Source organism: Carettochelys insculpta, chromosome 1 (assembly GCF_033958435.1).
Source record: "Carettochelys insculpta isolate YL-2023 chromosome 1, ASM3395843v1, whole genome shotgun sequence".
NCBI classification, from domain to species: domain Eukaryota; kingdom Metazoa; phylum Chordata; order Testudines; family Carettochelyidae; genus Carettochelys; species Carettochelys insculpta.
In genome coordinates this window covers 380,518,115-380,545,399 of record NC_134137.1, presented here as the reverse complement: position 1 = coordinate 380,545,399, position 27,285 = coordinate 380,518,115, and the positions used below count along the sequence as shown (strand labels likewise).

The 27,285-nt window shown below is 62.9% G+C and overlaps 2 protein-coding genes across 2 annotated transcripts in view; one reads left to right on the top strand and one right to left on the bottom strand.

The window, feature by feature from the left end:
- The window catches only part of SND1 (staphylococcal nuclease and tudor domain containing 1), a 466,768-nt gene that overhangs the window by 42,006 nt on the left and 397,477 nt on the right, over positions 1–27,285 (bottom strand). The gene's annotated exons all lie outside the window — the stretch shown is intronic.
- On the top strand, positions 1,987–6,466 carry LRRC4 (leucine rich repeat containing 4). The gene has a single exon (XM_074976666.1). The coding sequence runs from the start codon at positions 2,985–2,987 to the stop codon at positions 4,920–4,922; it is 1,938 nt and encodes a 645-aa protein (XP_074832767.1). The 5' UTR covers positions 1,987–2,984; the 3' UTR covers positions 4,923–6,466.

The window sequence follows — 27,285 nt, the reverse complement described above, 5'->3', positions numbered from 1 at the left end:
CCCAGCAGACGCCAGCGTCATGCACGGGGGACCAGCTCCACCCGACAGATGCCGGCAGAGCCCCGGCCGGGCCCGGCAGACGCCAGCATCACGCACGGGCACAGGGGAGCAGCTCCACCCGACAGAAGCCGGCAGAGCCCCGGCCGGGCCCGGCAGACGCCAGCGTTACGCACGGGCACAGGGGAGCAACTCCACCCGACAGACGCCGGCAGCGCCAACAAGCTGAAGGGCAGCGAGTGCACCATGGTACAGCCCTGCTACCAGCACTTCGACTTGCCAATGGCGGGTACAGTGGGGCAGATGCCCTGGGTCTCGGGAGCCTTGAAGCCTGTGTGCTGCTCCTCTGCCCATGGCCTGCAGGCTCAGGAGGCTGCAAACAAGCTGTGCCCCCGCTCCCCACCAGGACACATGGTAGAATGTAACTGCAGGGGGGCATCCCTTGGGTCAAGGGATGGGCGACTCCAGGCCTCAATCTTGTGCTCGCGGGACGGCGTGACTTCCGACACCCCTCCAATCCCGCAGTCACATGATGGGGTGACTCCAGGCACCCCCCACTCTCCCCTTGTTACAAGACAGGGTCTCGATGCTCCCCCCTGCAGCATCCTCTCCCATGTCCCAAGACAGGGTCTCGATGCCCCGCAACTCCTGGTCACAAGATGGGTGACTCCATCCCCCACCCCCACTGCCATGGGATGGGGAGACTCCAGGGCCCCCCACTCTCCTGGGCATAAGGCAGAGCCCAGGTCAGCTCTTTCCACCCATGTGCCTAATACGCTTTCTGGCGCGCACCAACGCAGGCGTGGCCAGGCACAAGCAGCCAGAGGAGGCAGGCGCGGCTGGCTGGGGTCACTCTGCCAATCAGCTGGGCGGCACCTGGCTCTCTCTGGGGTGGCCGCCCAAGTGCTCAGCTCACAGATCCCCTAGTCCAGATGTCCCCCAACCCAATATGGGCTCACAGGATGGGGCAACTACAGGAATCCCGCTTTCCCTTTGTCACAGAATAAGGTCTCAAGAGCCACCCCCTCGCTCTCCGGGTTCCCAGACGGGGTCCCAACAACCCTTAACTCCCCTAGTCCTCAGACAGGTTCCCGACGCCCCCTCACTCCTCAGACGAGGTCCCAACACCCCCTCACTCTCCCTGGTCGCTGGGGGGTCCTGATGCCCCCTTGCTCCCAAGATGGGGTTCCGACGCCCCCTCACTCCTCAGACGAGGTCCCAACACCCCACTTGCTCTCCTTGGTGCCCAGATGGGGTCCTGACGCCCCCAACATGCTCTCCCTGGACCCACGATGGGGTGACCCATCAGATCAGGGGATGGAGCAGCTCCACTCTCTTGTCCCCTCCAAAACCAGCGGCTCCTGATTTCACCCTCCCCCCGCAGTGACCATGGGACATGGCCATCCTCCCCAGGCTGAGCCCCCGCTCTGCACCCCACCCCCCTGCAGAAGGACGACGCCTGGGAAAGCCGGGGGCGGGGACGGGGACAGAGCACGTGGGGGAAGCAGAGGAGCGGGCTGAGCCCAGGGTGGCTGCTCAGCACTCCAGCGTCCCTCGGCTGCCCCCTCACCCAGGCCCGGCGGCCCCTGGCCAGCAGCCAGCTGAGCAGCCGCCCCCAGAGGCACTGCTGAGCCCTTTCCCTGAGACGGGGGAGCAGGGAAGGGGGCTGCGGCTCCCCATCGGCAGCCACCCTGCCCCTCTCGGAGCAGCGCGGCCGGCGCCGGGTCCCAGCCCTGCTGGCAAGGGGCGCCGAGCTAAGCACCGAGCCAGCCTGGCCGTTAACCCCTGGAGGGAGACAGAGGAGGGGGAGGCTCCGAGCCCTGCATCACGCTCCACTCGGCCCAGCACACCATGCGTCAGCAGTACATTCACGTTCCCACTGAAGGACAAAAGGATGAGAGAGCAGCCTGCGTGGCTGCCGCCTGCACCAGCGCCAGGCGAGAGGGCTGCCGCCGGTACGGCTAGCACGGGGGGAGGATGTTACCGGAGTCCGGAGCGTCTCGTGCCGCCGCCGCCACTCGCGCCGCTGCTGTGCCGCCTCCGCCTCCTCGCGCCGCCGCCGGGCAGCAGAGACATTAACGGCACCGGAAGGCTGGTGCCACAAGTCACTACCTCAGCGCCGCGGGGGAGCCGGCCGGGGCCCGCTGCTAACGGCTGGCTCGCTGCCGGCACGCTCCCCTCACAGGACAGCAGCCCCCCCCGCCGCCGGGCCGCAAGCCCCCTCCCCGGAGCAGCCGCTGGGTCGCCACGCAGCGGGAGGAGGCTGCAGCCAGGCACCGCAGCCCCGCGCCCGGCAGAAGGGGGGCCGCCCCCAGAGGCCCAGGACTGACGGGCAGCCGCTCGCCTCCGGCAGAGCCCCGTGGGGAGGGCAGCGCGCGCGGAGTGCGGCCGGCAGAGGGGCAGCGGTTTGCTCTGGTTCCTCATCTGCTCTTCCCGCGGGGGGTGGGGGCAGGGTGCATGCTCGGGCAATGGAGCAGCAGCTGCTTTCAGCAGCGGCCGCCGGCGCGAGGAGCCAAGGACAAAGGTGCGGCGCGCTGGCAGCCTTGCTCCCTGGTGCCGACGGCAGCTCTGCACCTGCCTAGCCGAGCGAGCGGGCCTCCCCCCAGCCGGGCTCCTGCCTCGCCGCTTGCCCGGCTCCTGCTGTGGATTTACTAGGAGCCATTTTGTCTTTTCCCCCCTTCCCCCTTCCCCCTCCCCTCCTTCCCCTTTGTGAATGCCAAACTGGAGCGAGAGGGGCTGGCCGGGCTGGAGCAGTGTCCTGCGGGGAGAGCAGAAAGCCGAGCGCAGACCCCCCTCCTCCCCAGCAGGGCAGGGGCCAGTTCCAGAGCAGGGCTCGGCGGGGGGCTTGGGCTTTGCTCTTTTCGCCGTGCCCCCGCCCCTGCTAGCCGGCGAGAGGGATGAGCCGCTGGCAGAAGCCGGGGGAATAGGGCCCGTTCTCCTTTCTGTGCCAAATCCCAGACGATGGTGAATTATGAACGTGCCACATCATGAAGCTCGTGGGGCAGGTAACTGTGCACCACCCCTGGAACGCTGCCCTCCTCTCGGTCGTCTACCTCACGGCGCAAGTGTGGATTCTGTCTGCTGCAGCTGCCTGGGCCGGCGCCCCCAACTGCCCCGCCGTCTGCTCCTGCAGTAGCCAGTTCAGCAAGGTGGTGTGCACGCGCCGCGGCCTGGCCGAGGTCCCTCAGGGCATCCCCTCCAACACCCGCTATCTCAACCTCATGGAGAACAACATCCAGCTCATCCAGGCAGACACCTTCCGGCACCTGCACCACTTGGAGGTGCTGCAGCTGGGCAGGAACGCCATCCGCCAGATCGAGGTGGGGGCTTTCAACGGGCTGGCCAGCCTCAACACCTTGGAGCTGTTCGACAACTGGCTGACCGTCATCCCCAGCGGGGCCTTCGAGTACCTGTCCAAGCTGCGGGAGCTGTGGCTCAGGAACAACCCCATTGAGAGCATCCCCTCCTACGCCTTCAACCGGGTCCCCTCCCTGATGCGCTTGGACCTCGGCGAGCTCAAGAAGCTGGAGTACATTTCCGAGGGGGCTTTCGAGGGATTGTACAACCTCAAGTACCTTAATCTGGGGATGTGTAACATTAAGGACATGCCCAACCTCACGCCTCTGGTGGGGCTGGAGGAACTGGAGATGTCGGGGAATCACTTCCCCCAAATCAAGCCAGGGTCTTTTCATGGGTTAAAGTCACTCAAGAAGTTGTGGATTATGAACTCTCAGATCAGCCTGATCGAGCGGAACGCTTTCGACGACCTCACCTCGCTGGTGGAGCTCAACCTGGCCCACAACAACCTGAGCTCGCTGCCGCACGACCTCTTTGCGCCCCTGCGGTACCTGGTGGAGCTCCACTTGCACCACAACCCCTGGAATTGCGACTGTGACATCCTGTGGCTCTCCTGGTGGCTGCGTGAGTACATCCCCACGAACTCCACCTGCTGCGGGCGCTGCCATGCCCCCATGCACATGAGGGGCAAGTTCCTGGTCGAGGTGGACCAGACCTCCTTCCAGTGCTCCGCACCCTTCATCATGGACGCGCCGATGGATCTCAACATCTCTGAGGGACGAGTGGCGGAGCTCAAGTGCCGAACTCCTTCCATGTCCTCCGTGAGGTGGTTGCTGCCCAATGGGACTGTTCTGAGCCATGCATCCAACCACCCACGGATATCTGTCCTCAATGACGGGACCTTGAACTTCTCCCACGTTTTGCTAACGGACACTGGGGTTTACACGTGCATGGTCACCAATGTGGCAGGGAACTCCAATGCCTCGGCCTACCTCAACGTGAGCACGGCCGAGCTCAACACTTCCAACTACAGCTTCTTTACCACCGTCACGGTGGAAACCACAGAGATCTCCCCTGAAGACATCTCCCCAAAATTCATTAAGCCTGTGCCAACCACTTCGACAGGGTACCAGCCGGCATACACCACCACCACCACGGTGCTTATCCAGACCACCAGAACCCCCAAGCAGGTGGCGGTGCCCACGTCGGACACCAACGACAAGATGCAGACCAGCCTGGATGAGGTGATGAAGACCACCAAGATCATCATCGGCTGCTTTGTGGCCGTGACGTTGCTGGCAGCGGCCATGCTGATTGCCTTTTACAAACTTCGCAAGCGGCACCAGCAGCGCAGCACAGCGACGGCTGCCCGGACCGTGGAGATCATTCAGGTGGACGAGGAGATCCCGGCGGCACCGGCAGCTCCGACCAGCAGCTCAGGTGAGGGGGCAGTTGTGCTGCCTACAATTCATGACCATATTAACTACAACACCTACAAACCGGCACACGGGGCCCACTGGACAGAAAACAGCCTGGGGAATTCACTACACCCCACGGTAACCACTGTCTCTGAACCTTACAGAATTGCGACCCACACCAAGGACAAAGTACAGGAAACTCAAATATGACTTTTTTCAGAAATTATAAATGCAATAGAATGCACAAAACAAAACAAGACAGCAACTTTTGTACAGAGTGGGGGAGAGACTTTTTTCTTGTATATGCTTATATATTAAATCTATGGGCTGATAAGAGAAGCAGATTATATTAAAATTAAAAACCCTTATTTTCTAACTTGCAAGTTCTATGAAAAAAGTAGGAAAAAATCAAAATCTAAACCGGAAAAGCCAGCATGACTTTTTGCAAGGAGGCTGGCTGAGAGCACCCCAATAGAGAAAGGGCAGGAGGGGAGCTGAGAGAAGAAGGGGGCTCTGGTTAGAAGATGCTCCCCAGAATGCGGTAGAACAAACCCATTTCTATAAAGACCTTTTCTTAAAGCCCAACATAGACATTTGCAGATTTATCCTAGTTCACAAAGAAAGCGCTCGAGAATTTGTACTGTGCCCAAATGTTACCGATGCAATAATGGGGTTTTTGTATGCGGGGTGGGGGAGAGAGGGACAGACCGAGGGGCTGCATTTGTATGTATTAAAAGGAAAATGCCAGCGTTTGCCAGGGATCTGCGGGGAGGCGCTTGTGCCTGCGTGTCCCGGCTCCATGGGTATCTGCGGACATGCATGTACATCTCCCAACAGAGCTTCCAAAGAAAGCAGGGAGCGAGAGAGGGAGAAATTGGCATTGCTCTCAGGCAAACGCTTCCACACTGCACCAGTTTCCTGCAGTTCAGTTTAACCCGCTGTGCGCATGGAGCGTGTGTGCGCCTGCGACTTTCCCAGGAGGGAAGGGAGAGAGGCAAGGCTAGGTCAGGCTGGCTAGAGGACATCCCAGCAGCCTTGGGCGCTGCATGTGCGCGCATCGAGCCATGGGTGGGAGAGCTGGCAGGCAATTGTAGGCTGCTCTAATTTGAGGATTTTCCCCCCGTTTGAGGATGGCAAGAGATGCAGCTTTTTCCCTGTCCCAATTGCTGGGGTGCCCCAAAATCATTTGAGGGCTTTTTCGATAACTGTCAACTGGTGTGTGCGCGCGGGGGGGGAACTGCTGCAAGGCAGAAATACACTCGCTTGTTTATAGAAATGCAACTGGATTATGCATGGGGGAATTTTCATGTTGCTAGAAAGTCTCTCTTGTTCCCATGAGCATCTGGTGAGCCCCTGAAGGGGGACCAGGCTCTCCTCCCTGCCAGTCACCCCGCCAAGGAGCTTGTGAAAGGCGCCTGGGGACATGGGAGTGGGGAGGGCCGTGCGCATTTCCTTCTGGTCCTTTTAAACACCTTGGTAACGACTTTCCGTTCTTATCTTAGCTTTAAAAACAAAGTGAAAGGGGCAGAGGAGAAAAAGCCACCCTGCCTGTACTCCAACAAACACGTGTATTTTTGTATTTTAATAAACATTGTTCACCTTTTTAATGCACCGTCCCTAACGGATTACATTGACCAGTTGACCCAAGGAGTCAGAACAAACAATAAAATCCAAAGGGTTTTGACCTGGTCCTGGTCAGAAAAGGAAAAGCCTCCCCTTCCCCCAGCCCTAAATTGAGGGGGAGGGTGCGAATACCGGAGAAAACCCACAGAGGTTCATTAAAAAGAAGCATTGGATGTTTTTAAGCTGTGACAGCCTTTCCTTCAATGAAGCTATTGTGAGCGTCAGCAAACGCAGCTGAGTCCTGTCTCTTCCCGGCTGGTGCAGGGGCGCAGGGGCCAGCGAGCAGCCCTATTGAGCTGCCAGAGAATGGGGAGAAATAAATGCAACCTCATCAGCCCGCCCCCAGCAAGCAATAAGCCAGTCCCCCTTCCCGCGCTGGCTGGCTGGGGGAGTGCTGTGCAATTAACGCTTGTTCAGGGTTCCCAGCAGTTCTCTCCATCGCCGGGGATTAGATTACCTGCCTGTCTGAGCGCTATTTACACTGCCTCGTAGGAGGGCTGGCTTCCTGAGCCCAGCCTGGTGACTTCGCAAGGCGGGGTCAGAGAGGGAAGTCCGGAGTGAGCAGGAGGCAGCAGGGTGGTGAGGAGGAGACGGGTGCTGGACAGACAAGACAGCCAGTGCTTGCTGCCAGCCCAGCTGGGTGATGCTGCGGCCGCTGAAAGCCCCTGGCCCAGGCTAGTTTGCGCATTTCACAAGGGCTGGCAGGATCTCAGTAGAATGAGGTGCAGGGCTGGGCTGTGGTCCCTCACTCAGTCCCGCTCTTGCAGGGCAGCGCTGGGCTGAAGAGAAGTTACACTGGGAGCGGCAGGGCAGGCGATCACAGGGCGACCCCTCCGTGAGCCAGAGCAGGCGGCCCGCGTGAGGGCCATTAGTCAGCACGAGTGCTGCGCCTCGGCAGGCCTGGCCAGCGGGGAAATTGCTCTCAAAGGGAACTGCCCAGGAGCAGGGCCATTAGAAACGCAGCTGGGGGCGGAGGCCGGGCTGGGCTCTGCCGGCGAGGGGCAGCGGGGAGCCTGGAAGGAGCAGCGCGGAGGCAAAAGCCTGGGTGCACGGCAGCCCAGCTGGACTCTGGACAATGCTGTGAGCCCCTCCCCCCACACGAGAGTCCGGCTGGGGGCGCGAGCCCTTCCAGGCGCTCGGGGTCCCAGGTCATCTGCACACCAGGACCTGGGTGCTAGCAGAATCTCCCCTGCTGCCCCTGCCGTGCCGGGGGAATCGGTTACCACAGTGGGGCCTCGCGAGCCCCTCCCCTGCAACAGCCTAGCCACGAGGGGCCAATGCCCCCCAAGGGAGGAGGGACTAGCCCCCCTCACCCCATCTGCTGTGTGCCAGCCCATACCAGCTCCTCACTGGGCCCAGGCTGGACGGCGCTGCTGGGACTCCTGCCAGCCAGGCCTGCGTCCCTGGGGCTGCACAGCCAGGTGCTCTGGGCGTGGGGGCAGGCCGGGGCCAAGGCCAGGTCCCCAGCCAGGCACAGACAAGGCAGTTAACAATGTGATTTATAGGTTCCCTGCTGTAAAATATTAATTTGCCATTAAATGAGAGAGGAGCTAAATATACGAGCGATTCTCCTGCTAGCGAGCTCCAGGGGAGGGCGCGTGCCACAGGCTGCCATGTGCTGGGGCCGGCACAGCTTCCCCTGCGTAGCCGGGCTGGCACGGGAGCGAGACCGAATAGGCCGGCTAGAGGCAGCCCTCCCCACTAGGGCAGTGCCTGCCCTGATCTGAGCCTGGCTGTCCAGGGAGCCAGGCGCCTGCTCAGGAGGGGGCTCGCCGGGCACTCTCAGATCACGATGCTGCAGCCATCATCAATAGAGAAGCTCCCCAAGACGGGGGTTGGGGGGGAATTAACGGGGCCACGGTGCTCCAGGGAGGGGATGGGCCAAGAGGCCCATACTGCACTGCTTGGAGGAAGCACACATGGCCCGTGACGGGAAGGGCTCCGGGCTCTCCTGCTGCGGGCAGGGCCGTGGCCGAATACCTGGCCGAGACCTGTCTCCGGGTGCCTGCTGGGGCTGGCTCTGTCTGCAGGAAAAGCTGCACCCACGGGGTGGGGGTGGGCAAATCAGGCCCCTTCCATGGGAGCACACCAGGCTCGGCGCACACTGCTCCCTCGCGCCAGGTCTGCCGCTGAGAGCTTGAACTGGTTCCACCCACTGCAGTGTTGCCAGGGTCACGCTGCACAGGAGCCCGGCCTGCCGGTGGTGTGATGGCGGGCCCAGGCCACACCAGCACCAGGGCTCCAAGCCTCAGGACAGTGCTTGTAGCAAGCCAGGCAGGCGGCGAGGGGTGGGACTGCCAGCAGCCCGTGGGCACCCCGCCGCCCGTTGGGAGCGCTCCACCCGCCAGCAATGAGGACTGGGCAGGGCAGGGGCGGAGGGTCCCGCTGGGAGGCTGCCCATGTCATTTACTCCGCCAATTTCGGGGAACTGAGAGCGCGTCTGTCCAAACATGTGTCTGATTTTATCTCCCCGGCGCCTTCTCTCAGCCCAGCTGATCAGCTAATGCAAACGCTGCACCAGCTCAGCCACAGACCAGGGCTGTGCTTGGGGCTCTTCCTGCTTGGAGCCCCAAGTCCGGCAGGGCCACAGGTGGGGCGACCGCGCCTTCCAGCCGGGATCCAGCAGCAGCAGCAGCAGCAGCAGCAAGGGGGCAACCCCGGCGTGGTTTTAGTTAAGCGCTCAGTTTGAATGAAAGCCCCAGACAAATGGTGCTCCTGCTTAGTGCAGAGCCAGTGACTTGCGGGGGAGAAAGCAGCTCCCCCTCTGGAGAACCTGGATCTGCGGTAGAAGGCGCAGCCGGAGCGCTCCGGGCGAGGGGAGGGCTCTTGGCCGGGGGTGAGCTGCAGCCGGAGAGCACAGCCCCTGTGGTAGAGTGCTACAACAGCTAGAGGCCCCAGAGAGCAGAGAGCCCCTCCGCTTCCCTTACTCGCAGAGCGCTGCCAAACTTCGCTCCCTGAATCGCGCTCAATAACAATTAAGGCTACAGGAGGCAGCTTTGCCGGGGCTGCAGAGACAGGGCGGCTCAGCCAGCAGCAGCAGCAAGCTCCAGAAGCCGGCTGGACAGACAGGGCCGGCGCGGGGGCGAGCTTTGCAGGGGATGCTGGGCCCAAGCCTGGGCCGTTGATTTCTGGCAGACAAGCAGGCGCTGGACTAGCAGGCAGGGAACAGGCTTCCGAGAAGTCGCTTGCTGAGGCTCCAGGGCTGGGCTCCCCCTGCCTGTTTGGGGCGCCGGCGGGAGGGGGCAGGAGCTGAGACTCGGCAGCTACTGTAGAAGGAATCCCAGAGCCAGCACTTCCTGGCAAAGCCGGGCAGGTGCCGGGGGAGACGCAGGAACATGGCCAGTAGCCCCAGCGGGATGGAAACAGCTTCGGTACCAGCCAGGACCCATTCCCCAGCCAGGCCAGGCACGGCGGGGAGGGAGAACAAGGAACAGGCAGAGCTCTCTGGGCTCTCCATGTGCCAAACGGGCCCCAGACTGCAGTGCAGGGCTCAGATACAGGACAGCCAGGGCACCGCCTAGGGCACCCTGCCACGCAGCCTGGTGCAGGGAGGGAGGCAGGACCAACTGCTGCCCAGGGCCGTGCTGGCTGCTCCCACACTGCGACTGGACTGGAGCAGCTCCTGCTGCACATGGCCCTGGAGAGAGCCTGGGCCCTGCTTGGCAGTCACGCCGAGGGGCTGCCGAGTGCCTGGGACCCCTCGTCAGAGCTGCTGCTAACGCTCCCCTGCAGCCCCAGCCCCCGACACGCCCACTCCAGCCCAGGCATAGCTGGTGCCCATGCAGGCCCAGCGGCTGGAACTGGCCACAGCGACCTCGTTCTGTCACAGGCCCCCAGGGTGCTGTAAAACCTCCATGGGCCCCGAGCCATCCCTGTGGTTCTGCATGCAAAGCCAGAGCCAGCGGCAGGGAGCAGCAGGCCGGGAGCCCACCCCTGGCGCACACCCCAGGGTGTTGGATCACCGTATTGGGGCTTTCCAAAGAGGGAGCATACCTGGATTGGCATCACCCCCTCCCCTCGTGTTAAAGTCCTAGCCAGACGAGAACAATCCCTGCAACGCGAGGGCAGATACTGACACAGCCACGCTCCCCCCAGGGGGCCCTTTGTTTGGAAAGGTCCAATGCGAAACCCTACACAGGGGTTCCCCCAGAGTCACTCGGTCTACAGCTGGGCCTGCTTTGCAGCCCCCCGGGGTCCCAGAGCTCTGGCTGAGAACCAGTGAGCTAGCCTGATGCCCGCCATGCTGCAGGGCTCAGTCTGAAGCCAGGGCACAATGCCGAAGCCGCTGGCACAGGCCGAGGTCACCCAAAGGGTCAGGTTCCTGGAGTTTGGGGGCACTTCCACAGCACCTTTCCTACATGCTCGGCTGGGACGTGCTCGGCCAGCAGCCCCAGCCCGCGGGCTGAGCAGCTGCGCAGACAGGCCCCAAGGCACAGGGAAAGGCTCCTGCGGCAGGCCAGTGGCCTCTGCCAGCTCCGGCCTCTCAGGGAGGTAACTGGCTGGGCCTCGTCGCCCCTCCCTGCCCCCCGGCCAGCCGGGACCAAGGAGCCTGCAGCCATTATTGCCACGCCCGCAAAAGGCAAATACTTACAGGCCAAGTTGCTGGGACATTTGCTTCTTTTCGAAGCTCCCACTATCGCGGCAGCAGCCCTGCATCGGCAGGCCCCCGAGCCTTGCTGCTGCTGCGGCCAGCAGGATGGGGCAGGGGACGCTTCACTCCCAGCAAGATGGGAGGCTGCTGCAGGTGCTGCCCAGGGCAGCAAGAGAGACTGCAGGGCTGTGAGACTGCCAGACCCCATCCTCCCACTGCACCCGTCTGTGGGTTCCCCGGGGGGTGCCAGGCCTACCGCGGAGCCCTTTGGCTGAGAAGCTAGTGTCCCAGGGCTACCCAGCTCCAACAAAGAACCACCAGCTCAGCACAGCAGCTTCCGGCTGGATTCGGACTCCTGGCAGCTCCCTGAAAGGCAATGTTGGCATCACTCCCTTTTGCTGCCCTTGCCCCTGCGGAGCCAGGCGGCCGGGGGACGGCGCACCCGCCGGGGCTACGACAAGGGGCACTGCAAGCTGAGACACTGACTTATCCTATTGCCGCTTTCGCCACAGTGAGGCTGGAAGGACGGAAGTCCCGCATTTCACACCTCAGTGAGTAGGCGTAGCCTCTGTGTGGCCCATACGCACACGCACGTAACGTGCGCGGGGTTAGCACAGGCCACGGTTTCGCCACGTAGAGCGCTAGGCGGTCCCCTTCTGCACGTGCACGGTTTGTATGCGAGATGGACAGTGCGCATTTACGCACATGAGTGTGTGACCGAGTGCCTGGCGCACGCTGCAGACGTGCACAGCTCCATATCCGCCCGGCTCCGGCGCAGCAGCGGCAGTGCCTGGCGACCTCGCATGGGGTTATGCGAGAGCTGCAGCGGCAAGGTGTGACGCACACACGCGTTAGCAGATACCGTACTCCGGGAGCGCAATCTGACTAGAAAACCACAAGCCACTTATCCCCTTCCCGCACAATGAACTGCTACAGGGCTGCTGTCAACCAGAACGTGAGCCTTCCCCCAAATTAGCCGGCATGGGGTTAGTCACAGGCTCGCTTGCTGCGCCTGCCTGGTGAGTCAGCAGCCAGCCAGAGACAACATTTCAAAAATACACCCTCCTCCTCCTGCCAGACGAGGAAGATTAGAAGGTATTTGGTTTCCACCTCTCCCACCAAAACCCTGCTCTTCTCCCCCGGCCAGCTCCCCTCGGGGGCAGCCCAGACCCACCCCACCGCAGCGCTCCTGGAGGGCTGATGACCTGACAGCTCTGCCACTCACTGGGGCAGAACTGAGCAACGGCAAGAGAGCTCTCGGCGATAGTGTTCCCAGGCGCGGAGCACGCGGCTGCTGGGGGCAGCCAACGGCGAGGTCAAGGAAATGCCCACTACAAGGTAACTGCTCAGAGGGGACCACCAGAGCAGGATACCCATACGCTACCCTATTAGCGCCAGCAGACTCAGGAGCTGAAGTACTCAGTGCTTTTCTTGCCTCAGTCTTCATGGACAAGGTCAGCTCCCAGACTCCGGCATTGGGTAACGCAGCGTGGGAAGCAGGTGGGCAGCCCTCAGTGGGGAAAGAACAGGCCAAGAGCTATTTAGAAAAGCCAGAAATATACAAATCCATGGGTCTGGATTTTACGCACCCAAGGGTACTGAGGGAATTGGCTTTTGGCTATTACATCTGAAAACTTGTGGAGATGGGGAGATGACCAGGATGACTGAAAAAAGGCAAATGTAGTACCCGTCTTAAAAAATCAAAAGGACGACAATCCGGGGAACTATAGACCGGTCAGCCTTACCTCAGTCCCCGGAAAAATCATGGAGGACATCCTCAAGGAGTCAGTTTTGGAGCACTTGGAAGAGAGGAAAATAATTAAGAGTAGTCAATGTGGATTCACCAAGGACAAGTCATCCTTGACCAATCTGATTAGCTGCTATGATGAGGTAACAGGGTCTGTAGACATGGGGAAGTGAGCGGATGTGATAGAACTTGACTTTAGCAAAGCTTCTGATACAGTCTCCCACAACATTCTTGCCCATAAGTTAAGGAAGTATGGATTGGATCCATGGATTGTAAGATGGAGAGAAAGCTGGCTAGATGGTTGGGCCCAATTGGTAGTGGTCACTGGCTCAATGTCTGGTTGGCTGTTGGTTTCAACTGGAGTGCCACAAGGATCAGTTCTAGGGCTGGTGTTGTTCAACATCTTTATTAATGACCTGGATGAGAGGACGGATTGCACCCTCAGCAAATCTGTGGATGACACTAAGTTAGGGGGAGAGGTAGACATATTGGAGAGTAGGGATGGGGTCCAGAGTGACCTAGACAAATTGGAGGATTGGGCCAAAAGGCATCTGACGAGGTTCAACAAGGACATGGGCAGGGTCCTGCACTTGAGACGGAAGAATCCCAAGCATTGTTACAGGCTGGGGACCGACTGGCTAAGTAGCAGTGCAGCAAAAAAGGACCTTAGGATTACAGTGAATGAGGATGGATATGAGTCAACACTGTGCCCTTGAGCCAAGAAGACTAATGGCATATTTGGGTGCATTAGGAGAAGCATTTCCAGCAGATTTAGAGAGATTATTCTTCCCCTCTATTTGGCACTGGTGAGGCCTCATCTGGAATATTGTGTCCAGTTCCAAGCCCCCCAGTATAGAAACAATGTAGATGTGTTGGAGCAGGTTCAGCAGAGGGCAACGAAAATGATTAAGGGCCTGGAGAACATGACCTCTGAGGAGAGGCTGAAGGATTTAGGCTTATTTAGTTTACAGAAGAGAAAACCGAGGGGTGATTTGATAGCAGCCTTTAAGTTCCTGGAGGGGAGCTCTAAAGAGGATGGAGAGAAACCGTTCTCAGTGGTGATGGATGACAGAGCAAGGAGCAATGTTACATAGGGGGAGGTGCAGGTTGGATATTGGGCAAAACTCTTTTCCCAGGTGGAAGGTGAAGCACTGGAATGCGTTGCCTAGAGCGGTGGTGGAATCTCCATCCCTAGAGGTTTTCAAGTCCCGACTCAACAAAGTCCTGGCTGGGTTGATTTAGTTGAGGTTGGTCCTGCTTCAGGCAAGGAGTTGGACTTGATGACCTCCTGAGTTCCCTTCCTGCCCTAGGAGTCTATGATTCTATGAGCTGGTGGCACCCTTCCTCCTTCACCTGGCCTCTGCCAAGCAGGAGAAGGCAGTCGAGGTTGCCGGGTCGGGGGTGCTGGTAGTTTGGAGCAAGAGCCAGAGGATGGACGATACTCACAGGCAATGTCGCAGTCAGAGTGGTGCTTGGCTCTACGAGTGTGCAAATACATTTACACATAGGTGTGCACCTGAACCTCCCAATGCCAGATGTCAGCGGGACAGTGGTGCATGCCCAGGGTGACCACCCCAGGCCAGCTTCTGAGCTCACTCAGGACGGGCGCTCTTATCCCAGCCTGAGCTACCGGCTGGTGGCCTGTCGGAAGCCCTGGGGTGGGAACCCGACTAACGAAAGCAAAGGATTCATTAGATCAATCTGCATTCTCTGGTTTCTGTCCTGCTTCTACGGCGGCATCTGCGCTGGCTCCACGTGTGTGAGAGAGAGAGAGAGAGAGAAGCCAGCCCCAGTCAGCACTCAAGGGCCAGGCCCGCTGCTGGAAGGCAGGGAGCACTACACGGCGCCTCGCCTTTCACACCGGCCCCACCCTGCTCTTCATCCCCACATGCAGATCCTCTGGGGACGAGCCCGGAGCCTACGGCAGCTCGGCAGCAGGGCCCATTAGCTGGCGGGGGCTCCTGCGAGGGGCGAAACACTGCAGGAGTGGAAGCAGGAGCAGGCTGTCACTCCCCAGGAGAAAGGGGCCATGCTGCAGAGACGACTTAGCCCACCCAGCCTGCGTCCCTTGTGTAACTCTGACCCTCAGGGGTGCAGCCAGCAAGTCCTACCCTCACCCCCTGGCCACGCCTGCACCTGGGGGGCAGATTAAGCCAGTCACATCTCACCGACAGTTTCTTTAAAGTCCCCGTGTGCAGTACGTCCCCGGTGCCACACTTGGTGAACGCGGCTCGGGGCTGGGCAGCTCTGGCAGTGCAGTTCCAGCAGCAGTTTCAGTGAGTCTCCAGGGGTGGGGTGTAGGGTGCCTGGCTGCTCGCGGGGGGACGGGGGAGGGTGCCTGGCTGTAGCAGGGACGGTTGGGTACCTGGCTACATGGGTGAGGGGGGTTAGGGTGCCTGGCTGTAGCGGGGGGTGCCAGGTGTTGGGTGCCTGGTTGCATGCAGGGGGGGCGGGGGGGTTGGACGCCTGGCTAGGTGGGGGGGGACAGGGGAGTTAGGGTGCCTGGCTGTGGTGAGGGGTGCCAGGTGTTGGGTGCCTGGTTGCATGCCGGGGGGTAGGGGGGACGGGGGAGTTAGGGTGCCTGGCTGTGGCGGGGGGTGCCAGGTGTTGGGTGCCTGGTTGCATGCGGGGGGGGGTGGGGGGGGACAGGGGAGTTAGGGTGCCTGGCTGTGGCGGGGGGTGCCAGGCGTTGGGTGCCTGGTTGCATGCAGGGGGGGTGGGGGGGGGTTGGGTGCCTGGCTGCGTGGGGAGGGTGCAAGGGGTTGGGTGCCTGACTGGGCAGGCGGGGGGGTAGGGTGCCTGGCTGGGGGGGGCAGTTGGATGCCTGGCGACACGGGTGTGGGGGGACGGTAGGGTGCCTGGCTGCGTTGGGTGGTGCAAGGGGTAGGGTGCCTGGCTGGGCAGGCAAGGGGAGGGGGAAGGAGCACGTGGCAAGTGGGTGCCTTGCTTTCGGATAACACTGCTTTCAGGGGCTATTCGGCCTTGCTGGTCAATTTCTCTCTGACCCGTGCTGCAGGCCGGCTTGGGGTTAACTGCAGCTTTGGGTCTCGGGGACCCAGAGGGCAGCAGCGAACCCAGCTAGCCAAGGACACCAGGGGTCAGTTCCTGGCTCTGCCACTGACCTGCCAGGTGACCCTAGACAAATCTCTTAGCAGTACCTCACTGCTCAGTCTGTCCTGGCTGTGCACCTTGGGAGCTCTGTGTAGCACCCAGCCCGGCTGACCCCGCTCTCACAGGGATACGGTGAGATGCCGAGGGAATGGCCAGCGTCCTACGGCTGGCTGCGACACCGGCCTCACCGGGGCAGAGCACAGGCACGCTGGGCGAACACCGGTACACGCACACTGAGGCGGCACTGAGCAAGGGGGCAGCTCTGTCTGCAGACACCTACTTTGTCGCTAGCACCCTGCCTGTTTGCAGCGACCGACGCTAGAGCCGTGGGGATCACGTCTGTGGGTCGGGATGTCGCCGTGCAGGGCTCTCCTGTCACCTCACACCATTGCTCTGGATCACTCTGACCCGCAACCCTCCCCTCCTAGGCCCCTGCAGCCCCTCCCAGCTCGCTATCGCCCACAAGCTCTGCAAGCGCGTGCTCCACACCGAAGCCGACCCCACGGGAGCCCACTTGTTAGGCCCTTCCCGCACCACTGGTAATGACCCCGAGAACCTGCACCCGACCAGTTATGCACCGGGCAGCGTCTCCCGGGGTTGTCAATGAGAGAACAGTGCCAGAAGCCTCACTGAAGCCGAGATATGCCCATCTCAGGCTCCCGCATTAGCCGCAGGGCGCGTGAGCCCAGCCAAGGAGGCTATGGCGGTTGGTCCGACGCCATTTGTTCGTGACAAGGCCGTGCTGCTAGCAGTGCTCCCTCTGCTTTCGTCCAGCCACGTGCAGAATAGACGTTGTTCTGCACCCTGAGACATGGGCACATGCGCACCGCCAGCAGGAACACCCGCTGCTGGCTGTGCTGCTGCGAGCCCCTGACCCGCTGGGCATCAGTGGCCTCTCTCGCGGGGGCCACCCTGGCGCTCAGCTTACAGGGAACACTGGTGCTATTTACCCCTTAGCATTTCCTACACCTCTGCAAACCAGCTCCTTAGCGATTTGCTGGGTGGTCTTTCCTGGTGTGGAAGCGAAGCTGCCTGCTCTGGAACGCCCCAGGACGACTGGGCTTCCTGTCTCCCACGACTGCAAAGATATCAGTCGTGGGCCCATCTGGAGACGGGACCCGCTGGCCCGGGGACTCCCGTAGATCTCCAGGGCTCTCCTGAAGCCAAGCGTGCCAGAGACTCTCTGGGCGGCCAGGCGCAGGCGGTAGCGCTGCCCCTCAGGAGCTATGACGCACTCAGCTTCCAAGGACTGTGAACCTCTCCCTGCGAGGGCAGCATGGTGCGGTCCACCCCCACCCCCAGCCCTGCCATCTGGCCCGAGAGCCACAGGCACTAGAGCAGGGGGCAAGGGCTCGGCTCGGTTACTTCTCAGTCCCATAGCACGATGGCAAGCCAGCCCGAGGGACCTGGGACGGCCTCCGCTGTACTTAAGGTGACCATCTGTCCCATGCTGGGCGGGACGGTCCCGTCTGGGACACCAAAAAGGCGTCCCGACATTTTATAAAAGGGACTCACTGGCCTGTATTTGGGCCCCCCCCGGCTGAGCTTTTCCGCCAGCAGCTGCACTGGACCACCTGCTGGCGAGAGTCACTTCCCCGAGCCTCAGAGAAGTCAGGGAGCACCGGCGGCTGCCCCTTCCTGGGGCTCTGGGGGAGGGCGAGTGGCTGCCCCTTCCTGGGGCTCTGGGGGAGGGCTGGCGGCTGCCCCTTCCTGGCTCCCCAGGGCTTGGTGCAGCCGGAAGGAGCTGCCTCCCCCACATCTCCCTGGCCCATATTTAGGATGGAGCGATACGGCCACCTTAGCTGTAACATTCTCACCTACGTTTAATTAGACTCTCCCCACCCTCATTGTTTCAAGCAGAGCCCCCCCAAAGAAGAGTCTGCTTGGATGAGTGTGCAGCAGAGGGCTCCCTCCCAGCCAAGCTCCCGGAGCAGCCACTCCCCACGTGGGAGCGGACAGGGCAGCTGCCGTGGCTGAACTTCAAAGCTGGGTGTGCCATGGGTGTGGGCCTATGGTCGTGCGCTGGGGCAGGGCCTGGGCGCGTGGTCGTGGTCGTGGGCTGGGGACGGGCCTGGGCGCGTGGTCGTGCGCTGGGGACCGGCTGTGGGCACATGGGCACATGCCAGGCGTGGGCTCTGCCATGGCTGTTTCGAGCGCTACCTCCCACCTGGCAGCTCACGACTCATCATCCCGATTGCTGAGCAGCCTTTCCGCTGGGCCGGTATTAAAACCTTCACCCCAGTGAGGGGGGTGGAGATTATCCAAGTGGCTGCAAAAGGGGAACCGGAAGGCAAAGCCGGCAGCGCCTTAGTGAAAAGCACACAGCAGGGGGGCAGTGGAGCCTGACTCCACAGGGCTCAGCCCCTCCTGAGGGAGGCTGGGCTTGCGCTGAGCAGCAGCTAACCCCTGCGTGCCTCCAGGTTCAGTGTACTCCATGTGCCGCCATTTCATGGCAGGCACGAGAGGCCCAAGAGCAAAGTGGCTCCCCACTGTGCCTGTTGCCTGCTAGGGCCCCGGCTGCTGCTGCGTGGTCAGGGCCAGGCCAGCAGCGGGCCCGCTGCCAGAAGAGGGGCTGACCCGCGCCACAGAGCTGCCAGCTGGCGTCAGCTACACGCCGGCGCTCCTACACGCCACTCAGCCAGCCAGCGCGGTACTGGTGATACCAAGGCGGGTGCCGGAGCTGTCCGGCTCCAGCGCTCCCTGCTGGGCAGCTGGCACAGCAAGAGTGCCCCCGTGCCAACACCTCGCTCCCCTCCTGCTCTGGAGTTCTCACATGACCCCTAAGCGAGGTACAGCATCCAGCAGCCTCAAACGGGCTCCCACGAACCGGCAGCTCAGTCTGCACAAGGGCAAACCCTTGTGCTCGTGCCAGCCGGGGAGGGGAGCCCCACTGGGCGTGCCGAGTGCCCCAGCGCCGAGCTGGCACGTCTGCTGCAGCCGGTACGAAGGAACAAAGCCCGAGCGCAGGAAGCCACAGCCGGTGCAGTGACTTTCCCACTGCGATTCGTCATGGAGCAGGCACAGCTCCTACCTGCCTTGCACGCCTGGCCAGCAGCCACTGCCAGCAGGGATGGCAGAGGCCCAAGTCCTGGCGCAGGATGGACCGCACAGCACAGGCGGCAAGACGTCAGCCCCCGGCCTCCCTCCTGGCCGGCAGCGGAGCAGACCCCAGGCACACTTTTGGCTGCTCTGAACTCCTCAGTCCCTCCTCCCCCTCTGGAGCCGGCTTGGGCCACACCCCAGCGCCGGGCAAACCCCAACGGGCAGTTGACTCAGTGGGCGGCAGCTCCCACTGCTTCTGCCAAATGAATGTGTTGGGCCAGAAGGGCCCAGGACTCCGGGCTGTGTGTCTGCTGCTGGCAGGACTGACCACACACTTCGCACGGTTCACAGCGAAACCCACCCACAGCTGAGCTGCACACAGCAGCGGCGACAGCCCACCCTGAGCTGTCCCAGGCAGAGGGCAGAGACAGCTGGGCTAAGGCCTATGGCAGCACAGCCAGAGCCCCTGGAAACCATATACAAAAGCACTTTTTGCTAAGTAACCCCGGATTGCCCCAGCCCTGCCGGTGCCCCCGGCTCCCGACCTGCAGCCCCAGCCCTGCCGGTGCCCCCGGCTCCCGACCTGCAGCCCCGGCCCTGGGCTCGCCCCAGCCCTGCCGGTGCCCCCGGCTCCCGACCTGCAGCCCCGGCCCTGGGCTCGCCCCAGCCCTGCCGGTGCCCCCGGCTCCCGACCTGCAGCCCCGGCCCTGCCGGTGCCCCCCGGCTCCCGACCTGCAGCCCCAGCCCTGCCGGTGCCCCCCGCTCCCGACCTGCAGCCCCAGCCCTGCCGGTGCCCCCCGCTCCCGACCTGCAGCCCCAGCCCTGGGCTCGCCCCAGCCCTGCCGGTGCCCCCGGCTCCCGACCTGCAGCCCCAGCCCTGGGCTCGCCCCAGCCCTGCCGGTGCCCCCGGCTCCCGACCTGCAGCCCCGGCCCTGGGCTCGCCCCAGCCCTGCCGGTGCCCCCCGGGCTCCCGACCTGCAGCCCCGGCCCTGGGCTCGCCCCAGCCCTGCCGGTGCCCCTGGCTCCCGACCTGCAGCCCCGGCCCTGGGCTCGCCCCAGCCCTGCCGGTGCCCCCGGCTCCCGACCTGCAGCCCCGGCCCTGCCGGTGCCCCCCGCTCCCGACCTGCAGCCCCGGCCCTGGGCTCGCCCCGGCCCTGCCGGTGCCCCCCCCACTCCCGACCTGCGGCCCCAGCTGTCCCAGGCCTGGCTCGCCCACACCTGCTACAGGCTGCCAGTAGCCAATGGGTATTTTGACTCAGAAGTACAGAATCCCAGGGCTGGAAGGGACCTCAGGAGGTCATCTACTCCAGCCCCCTGCTTCAAGCAGAATCAACCACACTAAGTCATCCCAGCCAGGACCTTGTCCAGCCGGGACTTAAAAACCTCAAGGGATGGAGAATCCACCACCTCTCTAGGCAACACATTCCAGTGCTTCACCACCTGCCTGGGTAAGTAGTTTTTTCCTAATATCCAACCTACACCTTTCCCTCTTCAACTCCTGACCATTACTCCTTGTTCTGCCATCTGACACCACTGAGAACAGTTTCTCACCCTCCTCTTTAGAGCTCCCCTTCCGGAAGTTGGAGGCTGCTATCAAATGACCACTCAGTCTTCTCTTCTGTAAACTAAACAAACCCAAATCCCTCAGCCTCTCCTCATAGGTCTTGTGCTCCAGAACCTTAATCATTTTTCTTGCCCTTCGCTGAACCTGCTCCAGCAAATCCACATCCATTTTATACTGGGGGCCCAAAACTGGACACAATATTCCAGATGTGGCCTCACCAATGCCAAATAAAGAGGGATAACTACTTCTCTAGATCTGCTCGAAATGCTCCTCCTAATGCACCCCAGTACGCCGTTAGCCTTCTTGGCTACAAGGGCCCACTGTTTACTCACATCCAGCCTTTCATCCACCATAACCCCTCGGTCCCTTTCCATTGTACTGCTGCTGAGCCAGTCGGTCCCCAGCCTGTAACAATGCTTGGGATTCTTCCGCCCCAGGTGCAGGACTCTATACTTCTTGTTGAACTGCATCAGATTTCTTTTGGCCCAGTCCTCCAAATTTATCCAGGTCCCTCTGGATTCTCTCTCTCCCCTCCAACACATCTACCTCTCCCCCTGGTTTTGTGTCATCCGCAAACTTGCTGAGGGTGCAAGTACAGGGCGTTCAAACTCCTTTCCTGGCAATCCTCAGCCTCAGCCATGCTGCTGCCTCAGCACACACCGGAGCCTGCCCTTTCCTGTGGGGCGTCAGGGTCTGGAGCCCCCAAAGGGCACCCAAGTCCTGCCCCAGCAGGCCCCTGCACAATGAGGCACCGACATGCCAAACCCTTTGAACGGGCCTGTGAAGAGTCACTTCCCCTCAGCTCAGCCCAGCCCAGCCCAGCCCAGCCCAGCCGCTGGCAGAGAGGGCAGGTGTGTGCCCCGCCTACTCCCTGAAGAACTAGCTGAGCCCAGCTGGTGCAAACCCTGGCCATGCCAGCGGTCACCGAGCGCCCGCCCGAGCTCAGCCTACCCCAGCCCCACACGGCCTGAACCCGGGCAGGGGCCTGTCCGGATGTTCTGGCTGGAGGCCAGCCCCACAGAGTGACAGAGTCGGCGCCCAGCCTTGGCAACACCCAACGCCTCGGCCCTCCCCACAGGACAGAACTCTACCAGCTGAAGATCTGGCTGGTGAGGATCAAAGCCAGCGTGGTCCAGACAGGCTGCCACAGCTCGGCTCGGCTCGGCTGTGCTCTCCAGCCGCGGGTGCAGACAGGCTGCCACGGCTCAGCTCGGCTGTGCTCTCCAGCCGCGGGTGCAGACAGGCTGCCACGGCTCGGCTCGGCTGTGCTCTCCAGCCACGAGTGCAGACAGGCTGCCACAGCGTGGCTCAGCTCGGCTGTGCTCTCCAGCCGCGGGTGCAGACAGGCTGCCACGGCTCGGCTCGGCTGTGCTCTCCAGCCACGAGTGCAGACAGGCTGCCACGGCTCGGCTCGGCTGTGCTCTCCAGCCGCGGGTGCAGACAGGCTGCCACGGCTCGGCTCGGCTGTGCTCTCCAGCCACGAGTGCAGACAGGCTGCCATGGCTCGGCTCGGCTGTGCTCTCCGGCCGCGGGTCCAGACAGGCTGCCACGGCTCGGCTCGGCTGTGCTCTCCAGCCACGAGTGCAGACAGGCTGCCATGGCTCGGCTCGGCTGTGCTCTCCAGCCGCGGGTGCAGACAGGCTGCCACGGCTCGGCTCGGCTGTGCTCTCCAGCCGCGGGTCCAGACAGGCTGCCACAGCGTGGCTCAGCTCGGCTGTGCTCTCCAGCCGCGGGTGCAGACAGGCTGCCACGGCTCGGCTCGGCTGTGCTCTCCAGCCGCGGGTGCAGACAGGCTGCCACGGCTCGGCTCGGCTGTGCTCTCCAGCCGCAGGTGCAGACAGGCTGCCACGGCTCGGCTCGGCTGTGCTCTCCAGCCGCGGGTCCAGACAGGCTGCCACAGCTCGGCTCGGCTGTGCTCTCCAGCCGCGGGTGCAGACAGGCTGCCACGGCTCGGCTCGGCTGTGCTCTCCAGCCGCGGGTCCAGACAGGCTGCCACGGCTCGGCTCGGCTGTGCTCTCCAGCCGCAGGTGCAGACAGGCTGCCACGGCTCGGCTCGGCTGTGCTCTCCAGCCGCGGGTCCAGACAGGCTGCCACAGCTCGGCTCGGCTGTGCTCTCCAGCCGCGGGTGCAGACAGGCTGCCACGGCTCGGCTCGGCTGTGCTCTCCAGCCGCGGGTCCAGACAGGCTGCCACGGCTCGGCTCGGCTGTGCTCTCCAGCCGCGGGTGCAGACAGGCTGCCACGGCTCGGCTCGGCTGTGCTCTCCAGCCACGAGTGCAGACAGGCTGCCACAGCGTGGCTCAGCTCGGCTCGGCTCGGCTGTGCTCTCCAGCCACGGGTGCAGACAGGCTGCCACGGCTCGGCTCGGCTCGGCTCGGCTGTGCTCTCCGGCCGCGGGTGCAGACAGCTTGCCTCCTTCCCTCTCTCTGCTGCAGGTGACCTGAGGTGCGGAGCCGGGGCTACGAGCTCTTATGCCCCAGGCCGCAACAGCTCTGAGCCGCGTTCCCAGGAGTGGCCAAGCCAGCTTTCGCTGCCCCCTGCCAGCACCGGGCCGGGCCAGTGGAGCCACCCTAGCCAGGCTGGGCCATCCAGCACAGCCAGGAGCTCAGCTCTGATTACGTAACAGGTAGGGAGTGGCGTGGCCAGGGACACACACAGGGGCATGAGCGCTGGAGGAGGGAGGTTGGGCCTGAGGAAGTGGCACAAAGAATCCCTGGTGGCTGGCGGGCTCAGCTCACTGTTGCCAGCGCCTGGAGTCCAGTCAAAGCACAAAGCACACCCCAGACTGCCAGTGCGTGGCTGGCACAGCCCTGCAGTCCACACTGTGCCAGGGCACTGCTGCACTGCCAAGGACGAGACTTGCCAAGAGCTGGAACAGCAAAGCGGGACAAAGCTCCCAGTGCCCCAGACAGGAGGGGTGCCCAGAGTGCTGGGCAGGAGCACCAGGCTGTGCCAGGCAGGAGGGGTGCCCAGAGTACTGGGCAGGAGCACCAGGCTGTGCCAGGCAGGAAGGGTGCCCGGAGTGCCGGGCAGTGCTGAGCAGGAGCACTAGGCTGTGCCGGGCAGGAGGGGTGCCTGGAGTGCCGGGCTGCGCCAGACAGCGCCAGGCTGTGCCAGACAGCGCCAGGCTGTGCCGGGCAGAAGGAGTGCCTAGAGCGCCAGGCTGTGCCAGACAGCGCCAGGCTGTGCCGGGCAGGAGGGGCAGACAGCGGCCGGGAGCACAGGATTCCAGATGCCCTTGCCAAGATTGAAGGCACCCAGGAGCACGCTGCGAGGAGCTGCCTGGCGACAAGAGCCAATGCCGGCCCCCTGGGCCTCCCACACCCTGTCAGCGAGCGAGCGGCTGAGCGCAGCAGTGCCCTGCAGACCTCACTCCTTGCTCCACTTGAACAGACGTCTCCTCCCTGCCCCTGCCGCCAGCACAACTCCCCCAGACACCCATCGCCGGAGCAGCAGCAGCAGCAGCAGCAGCAGCAGGGGCGCAGCGCGGCGTGGCACGGCACAACATGGCGCGGCGCGACACGGGGGCACCAGCAGAACTCGAGGCGGGCAGCAAGAGCAGGACTGGTGCTGGGAGCAAGAGAGGCCTGACCTGTGCAAAGGGATCTGCAGGGACGTGAGCAGTGCTGGAAACCCCTTGTTTCCCTGAGTGTTACAGCGGAGCCCCCACACAGTGCCCCACGCTGCCCCCTGCGCCCGGCCCCTATTTCACTCCACTCCAGCCCCACGCTGTGCCCTACGCCAGGCCCACGTCAAGCCCCATGCCAGACCCACATTGCTCCCCAAACCAGCCCCATGCCAGCCTCATATTGAGCCCCACACCAGACCCATGCCACACCCCATGCCAGCCACACACCACGCCCACAACAGCCCCATATTGTGCCCTATGCCACACCCCACACCGCCCCAGGCCACCCCCATGCTGTGCCTACACTGCGTCAGACCCTGGGGCTAGTCCTGACTGCCCAGGCTAAGGCTGGGGCTGGCGAGCTCCTGGCTAGCCAAGGCAGCTGAAGGCTTTGCTGCGCTGACCCAGCTCTCCCGCGAAGCTCGGTGGCTGCCTGGGAAGATGGTGCCAGACCAGCAGGGAGTTAAGGGCAGTGCCCCCGCCTGGCTCCCTGGGGAGCAGGGCCCTGGCATCAGCAGGGCAAAGCTCTGCAAGGGCCTCCCTCTGGCTGGCCAGCACAATGCTGGGACAGGCCGGCAGCGCGGTGCTCGCTGCTGGGAGGAGTTTGCTGCGCATTTTGCCGACGGTATTTCCAGTCCCTTTTGGGGGGCAGGAGGTATTTAACGGCTGCTGCTCCCCACTCCAGGCAGACTGGCTGGTACGGCACCAGAGACCATGCTGCAAAGGAGCTGCTTCTACCCGGGGTTTCCGGCAGGGCCTGGGCTGCGTGACAGGGACACTCTGCTCCTCCACACCTGCTGGGCCTGCAGAACTTTCACCTGGTAGATTGGGTGAACCCTGGAACCCGACAGCTCCGATCGCCGCCTGGGGCATGTCAGGGCGGAACATCCCAATTCCACGCCTGAGCAGCCTGAGCAAATTGATGACGGCTCATTTCTGCACTGCTTGTCTGCGCCTCCAGCACGCCAGCTACAAGGTCAGCTGGCTCGGCGCCCTGCCAGGAGTGGCTGGGGCAAGCAGGCCAGCCCCAGGCGCCCTCAGGAGCTGGTGTGGGCCACAGGGCTGGAGGCACATTGCCTCTGGTAGGACTAGGCTGCATCACGCCCCTTTCCTGATGCAGCTGAACCCAGCTAGCGTCTCAGCAATTCCTGCACCTGCTCGCTGCTAGGCCGCGTTGTGCTCAGCTCCAGGCGCGGCTCGGGGAGCGCACCGCTGCCTTAGAAGCGCTGAGAGGAGGAAGGGCACCCAGGCAGGCAGAGCACCACCCATGCAACAGCTGCCTGAGTGTAGTGTGGGAGGCGGGTTGAGGAGCCAGGGCCCCAGGGCACAGCAGGGTCACTAAGGGCCACAGGGGAAGCTGTCAGCTGCAGGCCGGCCCTGCCAGCTCTCGGCTTCCCCAACGCCTGCTCTGCGGCAGGTTCCCACGAGCGAGCCCCTGGCTCAGCTGGGATGCCTTGCAGGACAGGTCTGAAGGGGAGCACCAGCTGCATGCATGGCCACTATCCTTCCCAGCAGCTTCTCCCAGCAGGGCTCAGCCCCAGGGTACCCAGCAGACCCTTAGCCTGGCCCTGGGGACAGCAACTGCAGGGGCCTGGGCGGCTGGAACAGCCCAGGTCATCTTGGCAGATGTGTCTGTGGAGGGCCAGGACTACATTTCCCATCATGCAGCTCTTCCGTGGCGTGACAAGGTGAGCGTGGCAGGGCTCAGGGCGGTGCCTCCAGCCAGTCAGTCCCAGCCTCACAGCGGGCAAGGCCCCCACGCCGAGTGCCCATGTAACACCTGGCCTGTGCACCCGCAGGGGCGACAGCCCAGCGCCCCTGCACACGCAAGGGCCAGACGCCTTCTGGAGGTCCGCAGGGAGAGCGCTGCAGATGGTTTGTAGCCCCGGGAGGGGTGCTCGGAACTGAGGGGCAGCCCCCTGACTGGAACGCAGGGTTCCTCTAGGGAGCCAGGGAACCAGAGCCGAAAGTGGGCCCAAGGCAGCTGAGCAGGGGAGGGGAGGGGAGGGCAGGGCCATTAGCAGAGATACGACAGCCCCGCCCCCCACTCCAAGCTGCCCACATGAACGCCAATCATCTCATTGCTGAGGTCAGCACTCCTGCACCCTGCCCCCGCCGGGCCAGTGGTGCCCCCCAGGCATGCCCAGCGCTGGGACTGGGGCCAGGTCAACCTGCAGCCCAGTGGCAGAGCCCTCGTCAGTGCCAGCGTGCTGGGCCTTGCTGCACCCAGAGCTCCCTGGGCCTCGGCGCAAACCAACAGTGCATGGGTATCTCCAGCCACAGCTGCCCGGCCTGCCCCAGAGGCTGAGCCAAGCTCCAGCCTGCGAGGAGCAGAGTCCAGGCGCTGTCCAAGGCCTGTGACTTTCCAACGAGACCCCACGTCCGGGGTTTGCAACCTGCCTCCTTGCAAGAGCTGGGTTAGCCTCCCTTTGCCTCCTTGCAGTGCGCCATGTGCCGGCTGGGGCCCCTCCTCCCCAGAGCTAGCTGCATGTCAGCGCTGGCTGAGCGAGCCCTCAGTCACTTGTGAAGCGTGCTGGGATCCTAAGGATGGATGACTCTGTATAAATGCAAAAAATATTATGCACCTTGGGAGAATCCGGCAGATTCTCTAACGCAATTAAACCAGGCACCTTGTCAAAATAAGGCTGCTCATTTGCACAATGCGGGAGCGAGGCAGGCAGGCCAAGACACGCTCCAGCACTGCTTTTGTGCCGGCTGCATTTGGGGCTGGCACCTTGCAAGTCACCCCCTGGCAAGACTGCCGAGCACCCTGCTGAGACCCAGGACAGGCCGTGCAGTCACCCCTCCTTGGGGAACAGCTGCTCCCGGGGCTGCTGCCCAAAGCCAGCAGCTAGTCCATATGGAAGAGACGCAGGCTGCCCCCGCTTGGCCCTACGGCAGCAGCACACCAGGGCCTGGGGTGCTTCTTGCCCCACACTGCCGGTGGCGTTCCGTGTGCCGGGCCTGCCTCTGCCAGCGGGGTGTGGGCCCTGGCTGGGGCCAGCAGGGCTGCCCACTACAGCAGGTGGCAAGCAGACCCCTACCACTCCGAGGCTTGGGGTCTGGCACTCACCAGCAACACAGCATGCTGGCTTCCTACCGGGCCCGTGGCACGGCCCTCAGCTGGCCACCTGTGGGACTGGCAGGCAGCCCCCTGGTTTCCACACCCCCATACACAGAAGTGCTGTGTGGGGTGTCCTATGCCAGGATATTCTGGGGTCACCCTGGTCCTGTCTCTGCTGCTGGACTGGGTGCAGCAACCCCTGGAG